The sequence below is a fragment of the Delphinapterus leucas genome, chromosome 7 (assembly GCF_059928025.1).
Source record: "Delphinapterus leucas isolate spDelLeu-1000000601 "Yukka" chromosome 7, BTC_Dleu_Yukka2, whole genome shotgun sequence".
NCBI classification, from domain to species: domain Eukaryota; kingdom Metazoa; phylum Chordata; class Mammalia; order Artiodactyla; family Monodontidae; genus Delphinapterus; species Delphinapterus leucas.
The window spans coordinates 43,303,088-43,322,692 of NC_143135.1; the positions used below are offsets into that span (position 1 = coordinate 43,303,088).

Consider the following 19,605-nt stretch of genomic DNA (forward strand, 5'->3'; position numbering starts at 1 on the left):
GAAACCTCAGCATGGTCCAGCCAGGTCTGCCCTGCCCTCTGCAGGAGCCTCAGTCCTGGGTGCCACTGGCCCTTCCAGTCCCATTGTGCAAAGGAGGTCGATGAACAGATCAGGGTCTGGATTACAGCTCCTCCCATATCCCTCCTGGGTCAGCTGCCTCTTCTCTGCGCCCTCTGGCAATGGAGGCCTTTCCCTTGATCCTAGAGGTCATTCTGGTGAATATGGTCAGCTGGGTGAGGGCGATAAGGGCAGGCACGCAGCCCCCTCCATCCTCTTGCCTGGGGTTGGGGCCAGAGCCAGCCTTAACAGGGCAGTGAAGGAATAGAGGAGATGGTGTGCCCCAAGCTCTGCTCCCTCCCACAGGACCAGCCTTGCCCAATGGGTTTCCTTTTGGGCAAAATGAAGATGACCAAAAAGATGGCTCTGAGGGTTTTCACAAAGACTGGGATTCCAGGGTGCAGCTCCCCAGAACTTGGAGCTTAGGCAATACTCAAATCCTCCCAAAGTCTTGGAACACCCTCTAGGGGCTGCAGCCTGCTCAGGCCTAACCCACGTTCTCTATTTGTTCCTGCACTGAGTTCAACTCAGTTCAGCCAGCTTGGTCCCTGGTTCTTTAGTTTGTTCATTCGTTTGTTCGTTCATTCATTCATCCACTTATTCATTCGTTCTGCAAGCAAGGACTGGGTGCCCCTTCTGCACCAGGCTCATGCTAGGCACTAAGCCCATAGAAATGATTTAAACTCAAGGCCTGCCCTCATACCAGCTTTTACATGCACTTGAGAACCCACGCCTGATACTCCTGGGATAACCGAAGACACAGCTGAGAAACCACGCCGCTGGTTAGCAGTCCCCTCTCTCCTGTGCCTCCTCCAGCACCCACACCCTGCTGTGAGGGTCCCCTGCCAGACTCCCTGCTCTCACTCCAGATCAGGAACTTCTTGAGGGCGGGGCTGGGCCCCTTGCACTGGTGGCACTCAGTGAAGTCGGCTGGAAGCACTGGATGGAATCTGCACCCAAATGGACCCATCCACAGAAGCAGAATTCCCATGACTGGGGAGGGGCTGAGGTGCGGAGTAAATGAGACACGTGGGAAAGCCCTGCCCCAGGCCTTCAGTAAACGGTGATTCCCTCCTTCCCCTCGCCTTCGCTGCCTGGGATCACACAATGGTTCAAGAGTCATTTTAGGTTGTCCCCAGGTGAAGTGGCCGACTCAGGTGTGCCCTGGTCCTGTTCCAGAAGTGCCCATTGTCCCAGCCTGGCCCGAGTGAAAAGGGCCGCAGGTCTACGGGTTGCAGAGAATGACTCACTGGCCAGGAGTCAGCGTTGACTCAGCAGGCAGGAGTCAACTAAATTAGCACGCTATTCCATCTCCAGTGTTTCTTTTAAGAAGCCTTCATCTAACCCCAGGTTTTCCTGGGTCTACCCCTCCTACAGCAAGGTCCGGAGAGGGAGCATGGGGGCAGGAGGAGGTGGAAGGCAGCGATGGATTGGGGATCAGATGAAGAGACCCTGCCCCCTCTCAGGATTGGAGAGATGGAATCTCTGCCCTGTAACTGGGGCAGCGCCAGGAACACGCTGGCCCTGGGACGCTGCGCAACCGGGCACGCGGTCACTGCGCCCCCTAGTGGGAGTCCACTGCCTTGGCACCCGCCGCGGGCCCTGGTCCTCACCCACCTGCTCTTCCCTGGGATGCGGGACCATAACCCGCTCAGAAAAAGGAGCAGCGCGGTGTGTATTTGTGCGTTTGTGTATGTGCGTGTGTGCGGTGTGTGTGTGTCTTCGGATTCCTTCACTGCTTTGCCCACTACTGCACGAAGTCAAGCTGATGCCCCCAGCCCAACTCCAGTGTACCGAGTCAAAATGTATAGAGCCCTCAGGTCTCAGTTTCCTCATCTGCGTTTCAAGAAGATTGGAGCTGATGGCTGCTAAGGTCCCTATCAAGTGCAATTGTAGAGTTCTAAGGCCCTGTGACTCCAGAGTGGGGAGCTGGGGAGGCAGAAGAAAAAGTAGCAAATCCCTTGGAAAGTGCTTCCTCTAGTGAGCAGTGGAAATAGTCCAACAGTGCATTTCTTTCCTTGCCCCTCACATCCAGGAGGCCAGTTCAGAGAGGACATGTGAGGAGTGAGAACAGCTGCCCCTGGGAATTAATCAGACAGCTCCTGCCCCCTCCCACCCCCCAGGGAGCTCATGACTCACTCGACTGGAATTTTCTTCTCCCGCTCTGGTATTTGCTGGGAGTTGGAAACTGGAAGCTGTTGGCCCTCTGCAGAACTGTGGTGGGAAAAAGAAAGAGGGAGAGAAGATGGGGAGGGAGGAAGAGTCTGTTAAACGGGTAGGATAAACAGGGAGTTTTTTCTTATGGCCCAGTTACCAAAAGTTAGTAGACTAATGGTCATAGTTGACTGAGCCCCTTCCTTTCCTCAGACAGAACCTCCCTGTCCCTATGACACATACTTCCAACTTTTCATTCATTCACTCATCAAATTGTTTTGAGACCCTGCTATGGGCCAGGTACTGCCCTCTTTCAGAAAATATCTCAAATTATGAGCCATCATTTTAACTCACCCATCGTTAATAAGCATGTGTGCATACATGTTTATATGCATACATGTATATACATATGTCTGTATATACACAAGCATATATGACACGTTCATTTTAAGCAGAGCAGCTTTTGGAGCTGAAGTCTCACATCAATGCCCCAAATGTGTCATAGATGAACCAGAGCTGCTCTCATTGAAGCCTGGAAGCTGCAGAAAGCTCCACCCTCTCTCTACCTTACCCCCAGAGCCCCCAAAACCCTTTGGGAACAAGTTTTAACTGAACTCCTGGACACTCCATGGCCACAACCCCTCCTCTTGGCCTGCTTCCGATGGAAACACATTTGCAGGATGCCGTGGGCTGTGTTATGAAGACCCTTTGCCCAGCTGGGCCTTGAGAATCAGCTGAGCAAAATTAACATCACAGGCAGAAGAAATGGGTCTTAGCCATTTGGGACCTACGAGTGGGATGTAAATGTACCCCGTTCCCACACTGGGCCCTCAGATTTGGCCTCAGGCTCCAGGTCTCCGTGGTGGTTCCATCACGGCCGGCCGGAGAGAAAGACGGGGCAAGGCACACCTGAATGGCTCCCACACGTGGGACCAGGAGGTGTGGAAGGAAAGGAAGACCGCAGGACTGATGTGGGCGTGGAGAGTGGGTGGGGAAGCTTTGAACACAGCTGGCCCTGCCCGCCCTCTGTCTGCAGGAAGTCCTAGATTCCACTCCCCGCCAGGGCTCAGAGCTGCTGTCAGCTCTTACCAGCCAGGCTGTGGAGCACAGGCGTCCACCCGACCTGGGGGCTTCCTTTCCTCAGCAGGAGGTCTTTCAGCTCCTGAGCTCCTTGGCTCCCCTCCCTTATCAATTTGGAGAGCTTTGCTCCTTGTGTGTCTGGTCTGGCGGTTCCCCATCCCACAGGTCTGCTGTCATAATCAAGCTCACGGGTTTGATGGGGAGGAGCCTATGCAGATAGGTGAGGGTGCCATCTCCCTGTCTCCCCACTGCAGCATGAACAGTCTATGTACAATGTAGAGCCACTTCCCCCTGCCAAGTGCAAGTCATGGATATTTTACATAAGGAACAAGCACAGCTGATTCCTGCAGACCAGAGTTAACCTCTTCATCACCTAATGGAGAAATTACTCAAGAAACACAGAAGAGTGCCAGAAGCTCTTACTGCTTCTCCTTGGCTCTTAACTTTGTGGAATGGGATTTATTAGAAATGGTTAAAATTCATGAGAGGTTTTCCATCACTGGTGTTTATAGGGCGTCCATGCACACATTTTTACCACAATAGCAATAGAGTGGGTAGTCATGATTTGATCTGGTAATTTTGAGCAGAGTAAAGCAGGGCTGTTCCCTTCTTTTTAGTTTATAGTATATTTATTTAATGTGTTTACATTTGTTTTAAGGGAGTACTTTTGGAGATCTTAGTGTATGACTCTCTGCAAAAGGAGTAAGAGGGTAAGTATTGTGACACAGGGTGCTGATGACATCATTTTATTAACAATAAATGTCCTCCATAGGCCATTGGACCATCCTGTTATCAAATTATTGCCAGAAAAAAAATGGATAAATACCGATTTTTCTAAATCAGAATAATCTGAGGGCAGATTCCCTCCTAACTGTAACTGGTTTATGTCCAAGAACCCAGTGCACTAGATCAATTCGTTTAGTTGTCTAGGCGTGCATTTTATAACTAATGCATCCAAGCAGGCCTCTAGGAAGCTGCTCTTCTGCGATTCCCAAAGCGCAGGACGTGGCCCTCCTGCCTGGAGGCATCTGGGGTGCTTCCATAAACGCAGATACTGGTCCCCACTCTAGACCCAAGGCATCTGAATCTCTGAAGGAGGGAACCTAGGAATCTGCCTCTTAAGCAGGATTTTTACGAACCACTAAACTAGGTGTTTTAGGGGAGCATTACTGAGCATTTTCTATGGCCTCTATTACACAGGGCTCAGTTTCTGTTTTAAACCATCATGGTGGGCATGCTCTATGCTAAAGAACTTTGAGGAGGGGATACGTTCCTTGATGAGCTGTGGCAGTCCCAGAGTCTTTTCAAAGGTGGTAAAACATATATAATATAAAAATCACCATTGTAACCACCCTTAAGTATAGAGTTGAATGGCATTAAGTACATTCACGTTGTTGTGCAAACATTAATTCCATCCATCTCCGGAACTTCTTCATCCCACTGAAACTCTGTCCCCATTAAACAATAATCCCCATCCACCCTCTTCCCCCAGCCCCTGGTTATCACTTTTCTATACTTTCTGCCTCTGTGACTTTGACTATTCTGGGTGCCTCATAGAAGTGGGATCATACAATACTTGTCCTGGCTTAGTTCAGAGTTCACTTAGCATAGTAACTTCAAGTTTCATCCATGTTGTAGCATGTGTCACAACTTCATTCCTTTTTAATGCTGAATAACATTCCATTGTGTGGATATAGCACAATTTGTTTATCCATTCACCTGTTGATGGACATTTGGGTCATTTCTCCTTTCAGCAATTGTGAAAAATGCTGTTATGAGCACGGTGTACAAACCAGGAATCTTTTTAAAGCAACATCCTGGTCTTTTTCAGCATGCCCTCGGCTAACCTCTGAGTCATTTATCCAGGTGAAAATAGTGATTAACAAAGCTCCATGACACCCACAACATGATGTTAACCCTACACTATCTGGTAAAGTGATGGACTCACCACAACCAGCAACACGAAACACAGAGCTTAGACTATGCCAGCGATTGTAGCCTTACAATGTGGTCTGCTTGGCAGTGTTGGAAATCATGATGGATAAAGATAAAACCAACAGAAGATTGCTTGAAAGTCGTGAGGTCTATTCACTTCTCTGTCTACCATGTTTCTTATTCTGGAATTAAACTGGACTGTCAAACAAAATGCTTTGGCCACACTGCCTTGATCTCTCCACCTAACCCCATCCTCCTGGGAGAAGTTCTCTAGCTGAGTCATGTTTTGCTGTCATGCTCTCACCTGCCAGCAAAGGATGCTGCACGAAACAGCCTTGGGAAAACTATGGCTTCATTTTCTGCAGACCCCATTGTTCAAGACACGACCAAACACACCTCTCAATATCATCTATTTGACATGAGCTGGAAAATTTCCATAGGGTGAAGCATTAGGAAAAGTGGTACCGGCTCTGAGACCCGCTGCAAACCAATGTATTTTTTTCCTCGTCAACAGTCAGAAGTAATTGTCTGTTTCCATTTGAACTCTGGCTGCCAGAAAACTCAGAATCAAATTTATGATTCCACTAGAGCAACTGTTTAGGATCATGGTCTGCCTCTCTGAGGTCTATACCTCCTAAACTGGTTTTCCCTTTCATGTATATATCTTTAGGCTTTTATCTTTCATATATATAGACACACAATTTTGTTTTATGTCTTTCTTGTAAGTTGCCTAAAATCCTCTGAAAGTTGAGGAGAAAGGAGAAATGGAGGGAAGGGATGAAAGGTGGGCAGTCTTCGTATCTATAAATGAGGAGGCTGGAGCCCAGGGTGATGGAGAGGCCAGCAGTACCCAAGACTGTCCACTGCCTGTGCTAAGCCTCTCTGGACAGCACCACAAATGGTACTTAGCAAATGTGTTTTAATGGCAATTTGTCCTTTTTAAAAACAGCTCACATGAGAGGGTAAATCCAGAGTTTACAGGATTCTGGCCCCAGCCCTGGTCTTCCTGTGAAGCCATCACTCATAAGAACATTTCTAGGTTCATGTGGAAGTTCTGCTCTCGGCCACCAGAGGGAAGCACAGGACAAGTAGAGCTGCGGCTTTCCCCGGGCAGCTAAGGCCATTGGTCCTGATGACGGCAAGCTGCTATTAGCCTGTCTCTTCCCACCCACAGGTCACTAGTTGCCCTTGACTAAATCAAAACATTCAATTCAAGGCCCTTTATCAAAACAAGCCGGAATGCTAAAGACAATGACTCCTTTGGGTGTGCAGCACCCAGCACTGGGCCACACCACTTACTAAGCTGTGTGAGTCCTTGGGGAAACAGTCCATTTGAACACCTGTAAAATGGGCTTCATGCTACTTACCTCACATGGTCATCCTGAGGATTAAATGGGGCCATGTACAGGGAAAGCCCTGGCCAATACAGGTACTCAGTGATGCGGCATTTGTTACAGCGCATTCCACAAGTCACCAAGCACTGGTAGTGGCCCTGTGCTGCCCCCTGGTGGCACCAGAGAAACTGTGCTGCTCGGAGATGTGTGTGGTCCAACAGCAGCTGAGCCCGGCTCCTTTTCCCTCACGGGCTATGGAATGCCAGAGGGCCCCTCACAGATATTCACAGAGGACGCTGCTCCAGGAAAAAGGGTCCTGGGGCCCCCTTATCTCTGCCTGTGACACATAGCCAGCCAGCCCCCTCTGCCTCCTTCCCACTTGAGATTCCAAAGCTGCCCATGGAGAGGGAGGCTGGGCCTGGGTCCAGTCCCCTCACCCCGACTTGTACCCCGGCCCCCAAAGGTCCCAGCTCCACTGCCTCTGAGCCTGAGGGCCAGGCCTACTGTCACGTGGTCCTCCATGAGGAAAAACCGTCCATGGGGGTCCCTGTCCCCCCTCTCCCCTTCCACCCCCGTGTCCCAGGATCACGCAAGCCCGTCTGTCTGTCCCGCCCAGGCAGGTCCTCTGCTCACCATGCAGAGCTTCAGGCTCCTCGAGGCCATGTGGAGAGATTGCCCTGGGCAGGGCATCCCTCAGGGAGCTGTGCTGGACGAGGGGCTTCAGGAGGGGTGAGGGTCGGGGTCCCTGTCGCCGGGGTCTTTCGTCCCAGGGCACTGCACTGGAGGCCTCACTGCCACCACGGTCCGCTTCTTCGTCCGAGCTGGGAGGAGGAAGGAAAGAGCAGGTGAGCGAGGAGGCCTGCCATCCCGGCCGCACTGTGCCCTGCCCGTCGCTGCCCTCCAGCAGGCAAAGGGCTTCTAGGGCAAGGGCCATGGGTTAGTTACCTCTATGCCTGGCACCCAGTCTCTGGCTTTGTTATGGGCTGACCCGTGCCCCGCCCCCCAAATTCACATGAAGTCCTAACGCCTAGTACCTCAGAATGTGACTGCTTTGAGAAACAGGTCTTTAAAGAGGTAATTAGATTACAATGAGGTCATTAGGGTGGGCGCTAATCCAATCTGACTGGTGTCCTTACAATTTTCCTTACAAGGAAATTTAGACACAGGCATACGTACAAGGAAAATGCCACATAAACGAGAAGACCGCCATCTACAAGCTGAGGAGAGGGGCCTGGAACAGAATCTTCCCTCATGGTCCTCAGAAGGAACCAACCCTGCTGACACCTTGATCTTGAACTTCTAGCACCGTGAGAAAATAAATCTCTGCTGTTTAAGCCACCCGTCTGTGGTTCTTCATGGCAGCCCTAGCATGCGAATGCAGGCAAGTTCAGATCAGAGCAGGTGAAAGAGGCCCAGAGATGTACAATGAAGTATTCATGTGAAGGCTGGTCCTCTCATCTTCACCGTCCCCGAGCGGGACTCCTAAGCTCTCTGGGGTAAAATGAGCTCATCATTAGGACTTGGGCCTAAAACGTCAGGCATTTAAATGCTTGCTTCCCTTGGGAATAGATGAGGGAATGGAAAAGACTACAGAAAAGAATGCGTGGGGGGATATTTAACCTGGGTCTGAAATAGCCATCAGGAATTCAGGTGGTGTGGGAGTGGAAGCGGGGTGTCCTAGGTAGTGGGGTCAGCACAGCACAATCCTGGGGTGGGGAAGCACAGAACCTATTGGCTAGTGACATTTTCATGAATATATATATTTTTCTCTCTTTCTCTCTCCCTCTTCCTCTCTATGTCCAGCATGCTTCTTTGTGTGAGGGCACCACCCCTTGTCCATCTGTGAGCTTTGGTGGGCCATCTGTCCATCAGCCTGCCCAAGCCTGCCACTCACAACAGCACCCCAGGCCAGCCCATCGATTAGCCCTAATGTAATGTTAGTACCAGTTGGAGCCCAACCTTGAAATCTTGATATGTGGACATGAATCTATGGATGTAGGCTGAGGCCCCCAGCAGCCAAGAGTTCCACATACGGGCCTCTCTGTGGATGGTTGTAGATCCAACATATTTGCCTTTGTTACTTAAGCTTCTTTGGGTTGTTCTACACCCTTGACATGTTAATTCTTCGATCCTGACAACTCCCTACGGATTATCCCATCTTACAGATGGGGAAATGGAGGCACAGAGAGGTCACACTGCAAGTGAGTGGGGGTAAGACCAGCTCCCGAATGCTGTCCCCTTGCCCAACCCATCCTGCCCCCGTCCTGCAGCAGCAGGAACGTACCTGCTGTCGTCACTGGTGACCAGGACACGCACAGCCAGCACGTCCTGCCCAACCACTTCCTCCCCGGGGCTGATCCTCACTGACGTCCACTCAGAGGGCAGGGGGGAGGCGACTCCACCAGCCACATCCCCGTGCTCGAGCTCCGGGACACTCTTGGGCTTCTTGGGGGAGGTTGGTTCATCTGTTGAGAGGAGAAGAGGGTCTAGAGAGATGGTGGGAATGGACCGCCCCACAGGGCACCTGCCCTTCCTCCAGAGGCTTGGGTGGACACTCTAAGATGGACCTCATCCACCGTGCCATCACTGGATCCCCACCACTTAGCCCACCGGACACCCCAGCATTTAGAGCACATGTCTTGTGTGCAGGGCACGAACATACACACTGTCCGACTTAAGAGTAAAGGAGGGTCTGAAATGTCCATAGGTCCCACCCCAGGTCCACCAGCCTCTGCGTTGCTGTTACCAGAATCACAATGTCCAATGTATCACTAAACCCAGTGGTAACTTCTCATTTCTCATCTTACTTGACACACCAGAAGCCTCTGACCCCGCTGATCACTCCTTCCTTCTAGAAACAGCCCTTCTCTCAGCTTCCAGGACAGCACAGCCTGGCTCCCTCCTCCCCACTGGCTACCTCCTTCTCCCTTTGTTTCTTTCACTGGTTGCCCCCGCCCCACCCCGTGACCTCTCAGCACTGGAAGGTCCCAGGACTGTCTTTGAACCTCTTCTCTTCTCATCTCCACTCATGTCCTTGATGATCTCATCTGGTTTCAGCCTTAAATAACCCTAGACAACAATGACTCACACATCTCTCTCTCCAGCCTGGACATTCCCCTGAATCTAGACGTGTATACGCCACCGCTTACTTGGCATCTCCAGGTGGATGTCCAGTAGACACATCACGCTCATGCCCATGGAATTCTCCATCTCTGCCTCTCCCCAGGCCTGCCTCCCGCATGGCCCTCCCATCTTGGTAAATGGCAACTTGGGCCTTCAGGTTGCTCCAGGCAACACTTCAGTGTTATCCTTGACTCCTTTAGTTCTTTCACTCTTCACTCAAGCTATCAGCAAATCCAGTTGGCTCTACCTTAAAATACGTCAGGAATCCAGGCACCTGTCACCACCTCCTCTGCTGCCACCCTGGCCCCAGCCACCATCACCTCTTGTCTGGGTTACAGAAACGGCCTCTACTGGTCTCCCTGCTTTCCCTCTGGCCATGCCCCACCCCTCAGTCTATTCTCAACACAGCTACCAAGTGCCTGTTAACATGGAAGTCAGATCACGCCACCCACTGTCACAATCCTCCAGGGCCCCTGTGACCTCATCTCCCAGTGCTGTCCCCGGCTCTCTGCTCTGACCACGTGACCACTGTGCTGTCCCTCCGCACGCATCACGCCCCCCATCTCAGCCCCGGCTCAGAGGCTCTTGCCTCTTCCTTGGAGACGCTGCCCCCAGAGGGCAGGGCTCGCTCACCCGCCTCCTTCAAACCTTTGTTGCCTTCTCAAGGAGGTGACCCTGACCAGCCTCCTGAAACTGCAACCCACACCCTCAGCGCTTTCCTCTTTATTTTTATTCATAGCACGTCACACCTTCTAATAAACTATACACTCTTCCCATTTATTTTGTTTGTTATTTCTCTCCCGTGCCTAGAATAAAAGCAGTGATTTTCGCCTCTTTCATTTCTTGCTAGAATGGTGCCTGGTGAAGAGTAGATGCTCAATAATAAATACCTGTTAAATGAATCAATGAATCAATGAATGAATAAATGAGCAAGACAGGCAGCCCAAGTCCCAGATCCCTCTCGGCCACTAACTGGCTCCATGACCCCTTCTCTGGTCACAGCGGGGTAGGAGTTCTTTCTCCTCTCTAAGGCTGACATTGCACCTGAACTTGGCTCCTCCTACACCGCCCCCCCCTGCCCCCCTGCCCCAGTTAAGGACCATTATCTCCTCTTCCCTGTGTCATTAATTCTTTGTCTACTGGATCTTTTCCATCAGTATTAACATATGCTGAAACCTCTCCGGTTTTAAGAAGACCATTTTTAATCCCAGTTCCCCCCTCCCCCCACTCCCCAGCCAACTCTTCTTCCTCCTTCCCAGCCAATCTTCTGGGAAGACTTTGCTGCACTCACTTTCTCCACTTCCTCACCTCCCATCACTCACTCCTCAATCCTCTATAATCCTGCTTATGCCTCCACTACCCGAACTGCCCCCAACAAAGTCCCTAGTGCCCTCCTTGTTGTTGCTAAATCCAATTCACAAGGCTTTGGGGTCCTCCTGCAGCTCTTGTCCTGAGCCCTCCCTGCTCCCAGGGACGCTTCCTCTCCCTGCCTAGCTGACCGTTCCATCTCAGCCATCCCGACTTCTAGCCAACACTTAAGTCCTGGGTTCTTCATGCTTCTACCTGGGCCCTGTCATTTTTTTCACCTCACACACTCTTTCTGGGAGATGTTATCTACTCTTTCATCTGCAAAGGTAACTCGAGAAATTTTGATTTTTATGTGCAATGCCTCACATTTTAAAATACTATACATACAGGTCCAACGCAACACGTCTACAGCCAGATGCAGCCAGTGGTTTGCCAGTTTGCAAGCCCTGGTACAGTGCATGCTTGCTGCGAGGACATGTATGCACCCTTTTGCACTGGGGCGGCTGTGGACAGAGGAGGAGCATTTGGGGAGCAGGTATTATAACTGGATGCTTGACTGTGTAGTTATAATAATGGCAGCAGGTTACTTTTATTGAGTACTTTTATCAAGGATTATTTAAGTGCTTAACATGTAATAAATCTATTAAATTCCACACAAGCTTCTGAGAAAAGTAGTATTATCCCCATTTTGCTGCTGAGAAAACAGGTGAACAGAGAGGTTAAGACACCAGCACTCAGTCGGACATTTCATCAAAGGATGGGGACCAGTCTGTATGTCTGTGAGCACAACCAAGCCACAAATGGACAGCAATGCACGTGGCCATGATTCTGGGAGTTTGGACTGGAAGACGTCCCCAGTTCTTCACTTCCTCCCCATAACAGAGTTGTGGTTTGTCCTGTGACCTTGCGGTCCTTCCCACTGGAGCAGATGGGGTGAGCTTCCCTGCTCAGCTGACATGAGGCTTGGCCGTGAGACTTACTTTGACCAGTGGAAATCAGTGGGTGTAACAGCGGCTTTCAACGACCTTGCTGTTTGCCTAGTCCACTCGCACTCCTGCTCACTGGCCATGAGAAGAGCTCGTCCCAGATGGCTGCTGCCCCTTCAGCAGCCTAGGTCCCCGACTGTGGGCACACGGAACAGATCTGGAGCCAACCTATGGTCTAGCCGATCCCATGAGAGCCCAGGTCACCCTTACACCTGCAGCCTGAAGCAGAGCCACTCAGCCAACCCACAGACCCATGAGCAAGAAAAATGATGTTACAAGCTACTAAGATTTGGGAGGCTTGTTACACAGAATTGCTGTAGTAGAGACCTGGCTCTATACCTGGTTTATATCTGAGTATAGGTGTATGTGCCTGTGAGCTCTGTGCACAGATACTTATAGGGTCAACAGAAGCTACTGTGCCCTCCTCTGATCCAGGCTTGTGCTGGGGATTTGGAGATAAATCAGCCATGGGTCTCCTTCTGCCTTCAAGGGTCTCTTTCTGCCCCACAGGGGAAAGGAGGTCTGTTCACAAATGTCTGCATTAGAAGGTAGACCACAAAGAGTGAGGCCAAGACGACGTGGGAGGGGAGGGAGATCTGACTTCCATGCAGTAAAGACTTCGGGTAGAAGGCACCGTTTTAATGGGGCTTGAGGATGAGTAGGATTTGAACAGGGAAGGGAGGTGGCAGACCCCTGGGAGCAAGAGAAAAGTGGGAAAGCACTGCCAACTGCATGGGAACGGAAAATAAGTCCATGTGACTGGAGGGCAAAAGGGTACAGAAAGGGGAAAACCAGTGGGAAACTGGTCAAACGAGCGGGAAATGATTGCTTTGACATCAAACCAGGAAGGGCCTTGAATGGTGAAATGGAGCCCCATTTCTGCTGGTGAACTTGTTCCTGTTTTCTCCCCAAGTCTGGAGACCCTTCCACTCTCCCCCAGAACCCAGGGAGACAACAAAACATGTTCTCCTATATACAGTTATTAAGCCCATTTTACAGATGAGGAAACCGAAGCTCAGAGGTGTTATCTCACTTGTCCGGGGTCACACAGCTCCTAACTGCCAGAGCCACTTTTGCCTCTGGGCTTGGAAAAGCTCCCTCTGCTGTCTTGCCCACAGTTCTCCTGAAAGAAGAAAGTTTAACAAGAGCAACGGAACTAAGTTTATCAGTCAGGAAAATAGAACCCAAGCCAGGGAGTTCAACAGAGTAAAGTTAATATAGGAAGCTAATAACGATGGTGTTGGATGAGTTGAAAAGCCAAATGGGGAACGTGAGGCAACCCAGAGATGAGTAATGGCAGGAAGCCACTGGCTAGGGGGACACCGGAAGGAGCTGGTGCTATGGGTCCAGAGGCCAGGGCCATGCAGTAGGAGGCGGGTACCACAAAAAAGACACAGCACTGCCCAGGATGCAGAGGGGCAGGAGGACTACCCTGGCTTCTCCCTCGATTCCACCCTGCACTCTCCCACTCGTGCGTCCTAACGGTCAAACTTAGTAGGAAACCAGTTCGCAAGAGAGCTTGGGAAATGTCTTTTGCAAGGGTTACACCTCTCTAATACAGAGCGGAGCAGGGGAAGGGCAGGGAGTGTATCTGAGAGCAAATAGGCAGATGTCCAGGGAACTAAGCATAGTGCAGTCTCCTTGCCCTCTTTCAAGGTGGATGTGATGAGTGACAAGCCCTCAGCAGGAGGGAGGAGGGACCTGGGAAGGGGTCTGTGTCAGGTGTTCCCTCCACCTAATTGCTCTAGGAGGGACATGTGTCTATCCAGTACCAAGGTCCTTTGCAGCGCATGTCCCTTTAAAAGATAAAAGCACAGGTGCCTAAAGACAGCACAGTTGCCATCCCGGGGCTTCTGAGAGTGTACTACTGGGAATGCCAGTTTCTAGGGGGTCTTCAGGCGATGAGTCAATTGATAGGTAGCCCTGGGCCCCAGGCCCGCCTGCCGTACCGGGGCATGGCTGTCCTGCCCGGCTGCACTTGCCAGGTGTCCCCACTATATGCCTTTGGCTTTCACGCTAAGTGAGCTGGGGAGCTGCTGGAGTTTGGAGCAGAGGAGAGATCAGACTTAAGTTCTCACAAGATTCCTCTAGCTGTTGTGTTGAAAATAGGTTGAATGGAGTAAGGAGAACTCTCTAGAAGGAGAGCTTAGAGGAGGTTACCGGAATAACACAGGAAGAGATGACAGTGGCTGGGGCCAGGCGGTAGCATGGAGGTGGTGGGATGTGGACAGACTCTGGCTGTACTTAGAATTCACAGATGGACTGGACATGGGGCCAAGAAAAGAAGAGCCAAGAATGACTCCAGCCAAGGCTCTGAGCTGAGCAACAAGAATGGAACTGCAATGTCCAGAGACTGCAGAGGCCAAGGGCAGTGTCTGTCTCAGGGGAAGACCAGGAGTTGGGGGTGGACGTGTAAGTTGGAGCCTCTCAGCAGACAGCTAAGTGGAGATGGTGAGCAGGCAGCCCGAGCCAGAGCTCGAGGAGGCTCCCTGTGCTGAGACCCAGGCACTCACTACAGCAAAACTGAAGTGCTGCTAGCAGGTGGCAGGAGAGAAGGGGCTCAAGCTGAGGCCAGCGTGTCTAAAGGGAGATAACCAGTCACCTTCAAGAGAGCCGGGGGACCAGAAAACTAGAAAACAATAGATGTTGCCACTCCATGTGAATCGAGACCCGCTTAGTCCCCAACCAGAAGATGTCCCGTCAGACTCTGAGCCCCAGCTGACCTAGAATGCCTCCCTCAGGGCACTCGCTGCTGCTCGAAACCAGGAAGGTGCTCCCCAGACCTCAGCAAGAGCTCTTGCTGGGCACGCTCAGCTCACTGACTCCGCCTTCCCCAAACCCCTCTGCCAGAGGCACGGCTAGCCCCGTTCACAGAAGGGACTCGCCCGGTGCCTCTGAGTCAATACGAAGTCCTGGGGCCAAAGCCGGTCGTCGGCCAAGTCCAGGGCCTTCCCCTGTGCCAAGGGTCTCCTGAGAGCAGCATCTGACTCCTGGCCTGGGCTCCTCAACAGTTGAAGATGCTGCTCTAGGTCACCTCTAGCATCAGTGAACTTTAATGTCAGTGCCAACTCAAGGTTGCCACCAGGAGGTGAAAAGCTAATGAGGAACCGCACAGAAAGCCTTTGGCCCCGTGGAAACAGTGGCCTTGGGGCAGTGAAAGTGGCAGTCGCTTCTTTTACTTACTTAAGGGATGAAAGAAAAAGCTCTGAAAGTGAATGACTTCTCAGAAATAGAGGAGAACGGCTCACCCCCACCCACTTTGCTTGACCCCCTTACTCTACTCAATATTCAGGTTGCAGGGCTTTTCTTTTTTTTTGGCTGGATTATTTCTTTAGGATCAGTTCCTGGGGTGTGATTACTGGGCCAAGAGGTCAGAATCCCTTTAATGGGTCATAATACTCGTTGCCATATTGCTTTCCAGAAAAGATGGTCCCCATTTAACTTTACACTTAATACTAGTGATTAAGTTTATATTTTTTCTTACAATCTACTTCACTATTCCTTTACTTATTCAGTGGGTGCAGCATAATTAATTTACATTCCTTTGAAAGCCAAGTTAGAACATTTTCGGAAATGCTTGTTGTTTAAGTGTTTTCTTTTAAAATTTGCTTGAGTATGAACAGTCCATGCATAACCTTTGCCCATTTATTATGGGGTCTTTAATCAACAAATATCACGTGCAAGGCACCTGAGACCATCGCTTTGCGGGAACTTTCTAAATGCCACAGCAATAAACATCTTTGTCCTCACATCGAATTCAGATTTTTCCTCAGTCTGACTGCCCGTTGAATATTTTCATTTTTATTTTTATACGTTAAGTTTTAAAAATGTTTGTAAGTCAGATTTGTGCTATGTTTTTCCTCTGTAATTTTTTTCCATCAGAGGTTTTAAAGTTTAGAAAGTTACCACTCCATTATTTCACCAGTACTTAATTCTATTTAATACCTAATTCTATTATTTACATTTTTTATTTTAATTCTTCCATCCAGTGTTTTTGGATGAAGAATATTCTACCAAACACTTATGTAGAATGTAATATGCAAAACAAAAACTGCCCCCAAACAAACAAAAAACTCACTTCAAAGAGGTACGGGAAAGCCCACTTCAGCAAAGTTAATTAGGCTTCTTCACTGGAGGACTCCTCAGACTTCAATACGCTAATGAATCTTGTGGATCACCAAGATTTGGGAGGACTGGCATGATTAGTATAAAACGCTTCTCAGGCTCTGTGACCATGGAACCCTTTTTTCACAAAGCACCTCTTGAAGCTAGTGTTCCATTGTCACACTTTGGAAAATGTTGTTTTAACCCAACTTCAGATCAAAAATCAAAACCAAACTATAAGCTCCATGAGAATGAGGATTCTTGCCTGTTTCACTCCCTGCTACATTCCCAACATACAGTAGATGCTCAGTACATATTAGGTGAGTAAACAAATGTGCACATGAACAAGTAAACAAGTAAGTGCATGCACAACTAAACAAAACACATCAAGTCTAGTACAACACCGAGATACGTGCAGTCTAAGATGCAGGGAGGGGCAGGAATTCTGTGTGGTTCACTGCTGCATCTCTAGGACCTAGAATACGACTAGGGCATGGTAGGTATTCAACAAACACTTGAATAGATGAATGGATAAAGGAATGAGTCACTTGTCTAACCTAGCTCCTGACTTCAGTCCCTAACACCCTTCCTTTTAGGGAAGGGAAAGAGTATCTCACCTGGGTACGAGTACAGACACTTGGTCATGACCACAGGCAGCTCTGGAGGCAGTTCCAGGCACCAGCAACTGTGCTCAGAGGCCCAGGGCCTCAGAAGTGCCCCTTTAGAGATAAAACGGCCCTCAGGAAGTTCACAGATGAGTTTTCATGCCAGCACCAGAAGCCCAGCCACACATCCAGCATGGCAAAGGGACGTATCCCCCCCTAGGGAGGTTGAGGACCAGATTTCTTTGACACTGTCCAGACTAGTTGAGTGAAAACTTCACATCCTTCCCTTAAAGACAAGTGGAATTGGGCCAGAGCCTGCCATGGTGCTGTCCTCAGACTGGCCCTGTGGGCAGAGCCTTGCAGCCTAAGACACTGAGTGACCTGAGTCTTTGGGGGCAAGGCAGGTCTCTTAGCATCACAAATGGCTCTGCATCTGGAGGAGCACACCTGCCACGTTCACTGCCATCCTGAAACCAATGTCCAGTCCTTCCTCCTTACCTTTCACCCATCACTCAGCTAGACCAGCACAAAACTTTCAAGACCAACCTCTATCACATGGGAACCTAAGTTACAGCAAGGTTCCCAAGTAAAGCTCTCCTGCGGGTCCACTGCTTGGATGTGTGTGGGAAATGGCTGCAAGCAGCTGTTAATACAGCCTGTTCCTGACAGCTGAGGTGACTCTGACCTTCAGCCAGCTATGCCCAGCACCTACAGTGGAAGAGCACGATGAGTTTTCAAGGAACAGCCCCCAAAGCCTGGCCCCGGAGCATGGGCGATATTTTCCAAATATTACCCCTGGGTAATATCTCCTCTCAGAGTACCCAGCACAGCCCCAGAGAGTCCCATGTCACCACAAGTGAAGGCCCCCCCCCAGTTTAGGGAAGGCTGACCCCTTCAACCAACCCCTGTGTTTGAGGTTTGAGCAGCTTCCGTGGCAAAGAAGAGAGGAAACAATGAGCTTTATAAAGAACCATATTTATTTTCATTTACAGCATCAAATACCATAAATAAAGCTAAACATTGTCCGCCGTGTGCAAAATACAGGGTTCCATGTGGCACTGTAATGACTACCAAAGGTCACAAACATGCGTGGTGATGATGTGGGGAGGCTAGCTAGGGAGGAGGCTGGAGGGAGGAGGGCACTCTTTGGTTGACATTCTAAAAAGGGGGGAGACTCTGCAAGAGAAGATAAGACAAGAACGGTGACTTGGTCCTGGCTAGGATCTGCACCAACGAGGGAGCCATGCAGCATGCGGGGCTGTGCAGACAGGCAAGGGTCAGCATGGCTCTGGGCCGCATGCAGGACGTACCCCACCTGCGGCCCGAGACTGCGAGGCCTGGCCTTCAGCAGCCCCACTGTACTTGGCATGGTGTTTCTCTTTAAAAGCACTCTGAGTGTCCTGCTGCTCCAGCTAAAGGCTCGTGGGGGCATTGAAATGCGCTGCTCCAGACCTGGGGCCCAACTGAGTCATCTCTCAAAGGCATCCCTGGTCTGTGACAATGACTGCTCTAGTTGAAGCTTCTGTATCATCCAGGGCTTTACGAGCCCAGAGCGATCAGAAGAGCCACAGCAAAGCCCTTGGAGGTAAAGTATAGGCTGCAGTGGAGAAAGGATTTGCTAGGAAAATTGTGATTGTGTGTTCAAAATACAGAGTCTGGGTCAAGCTTGTGATGAAGCCTGGGAGTATTTTTTTTTTTAAATCCTTCTGAAAAGAGTCACCTATGGTTTTCATCGATAACCTTTATACTAGAACCAACTGAAGAAGATGCTGGTATGCATGTGCTTTTTCAGAGGCTGAGAGGTGAAAGAGTTCTTTTCAATGGTGAAGCGCCCTCTCTATGGTACTGTCTCACATTCGGGGTTAACCCTCCCAGTAAGGTGAGGGGCTTTGTACGTGCAACCAGAAAAGCATGCACGCAGGCCGCAGGGCGCAGAGGGGAGGTGGGGCAGGCACTTGGGGTGAACCGGGCAGCTGGCTCAGAGGGATGGAATCAGAAACGGCTTTCGCTTTTGAGCTGAACACCACCCCATGCTGTTCACCAACCATGCCACTGAATGAGCGCATTAGTATGCAAGACACTCGCAGTTAGCTCAACCAAGGCCACGGCGGGGGCATGGGGTACGGAAAGCTGGTCAGGGGTTAGTACCACTCTCTGAAAATTGGCAAGAAAACCAGTCACCTCAGAGCAGAATTGTGTCAGCCAAGAAGTGGGTGTAGCACCGGAAGGCTGAAATGAACTGACGGCCACAGTGTAAGGTCGGAAAGAGAGAGACAGAAAAGAGAATTTAGTTGCGGGGCACAAGGCAACACGAGAAGGCACGGGAATTGAAAACGAGGCAACCATTAAAAAAATAGAAACTTCCCCAAACAAGTTACGGTTTGCTTAGGACGGATGAACCTTTCTGGCAGTGAGCAGCCACTTATCTGCAAGAGTGAATCCGTGCAATTGGCCGTCCCTCCTCTGTCCTCCACAGCCCTCCACATCCTCTCTGCCCCGATTTTACTCTCGAGCCCCACGTTCATTCTTGAATATGTTGTGGAGGCTTAGAGACATCCGGCCCCCCCTCCAGGACCCACCTTTGTGTTTTGGTGCTGCCCCACCAGGAAGGTTCAAAGTCTCAGAACATACAAACAACTCAGGCTTCTGACAGGCACGCCCTGTCTCGCCAGAGTAATTCAAACCAGTCTCCTTATGGCCAAAAGTGACATTCTCAGAGATCCTAACTGGCTTCACGGAGCATCCCACAAAGCATCTCACCCTGCCCTGAGCTGACGGGAATAACAATGACAGCCGTGCATGTGTTTATGTCGTGACTTTCAGAATCAAACATAAAATGAATCAAGGGCTCCTCCCACCATGCGGAACATTAAAATACCAGCAGAAATTTGGAAAAACACAATGCAAGTCATAGGACGA

The 19,605-nt window shown here is 50.3% G+C and overlaps 1 protein-coding gene across 9 annotated transcripts in view; it reads right to left on the reverse strand.

Annotated features, from left to right (window-relative positions):
• The window catches only part of MICAL2 (microtubule associated monooxygenase, calponin and LIM domain containing 2), a 223,359-nt gene that overhangs the window by 62,706 nt on the left and 141,048 nt on the right, over window positions 1-19,605 (reverse strand). For all 9 annotated transcript variants that reach the window (XR_016393816.1, XR_016393817.1, XM_089915154.1 and 6 more), the window contains 3 exons: window positions 8,845-9,025; window positions 7,194-7,381; window positions 2,197-2,271 (listed from right to left, as the gene is read on the reverse strand). Coding sequence is in view for 7 of the 9 variants with exons in the window: in XM_089915154.1 (XP_089771280.1) it covers window positions 2,197-2,271; window positions 7,194-7,381; window positions 8,845-9,025 (444 nt within the window). In the remaining 2 variants the exon portion in view is untranslated. The remainder of the gene's footprint in view (window positions 1-2,196; window positions 2,272-7,193; window positions 7,382-8,844; window positions 9,026-19,605) is intronic.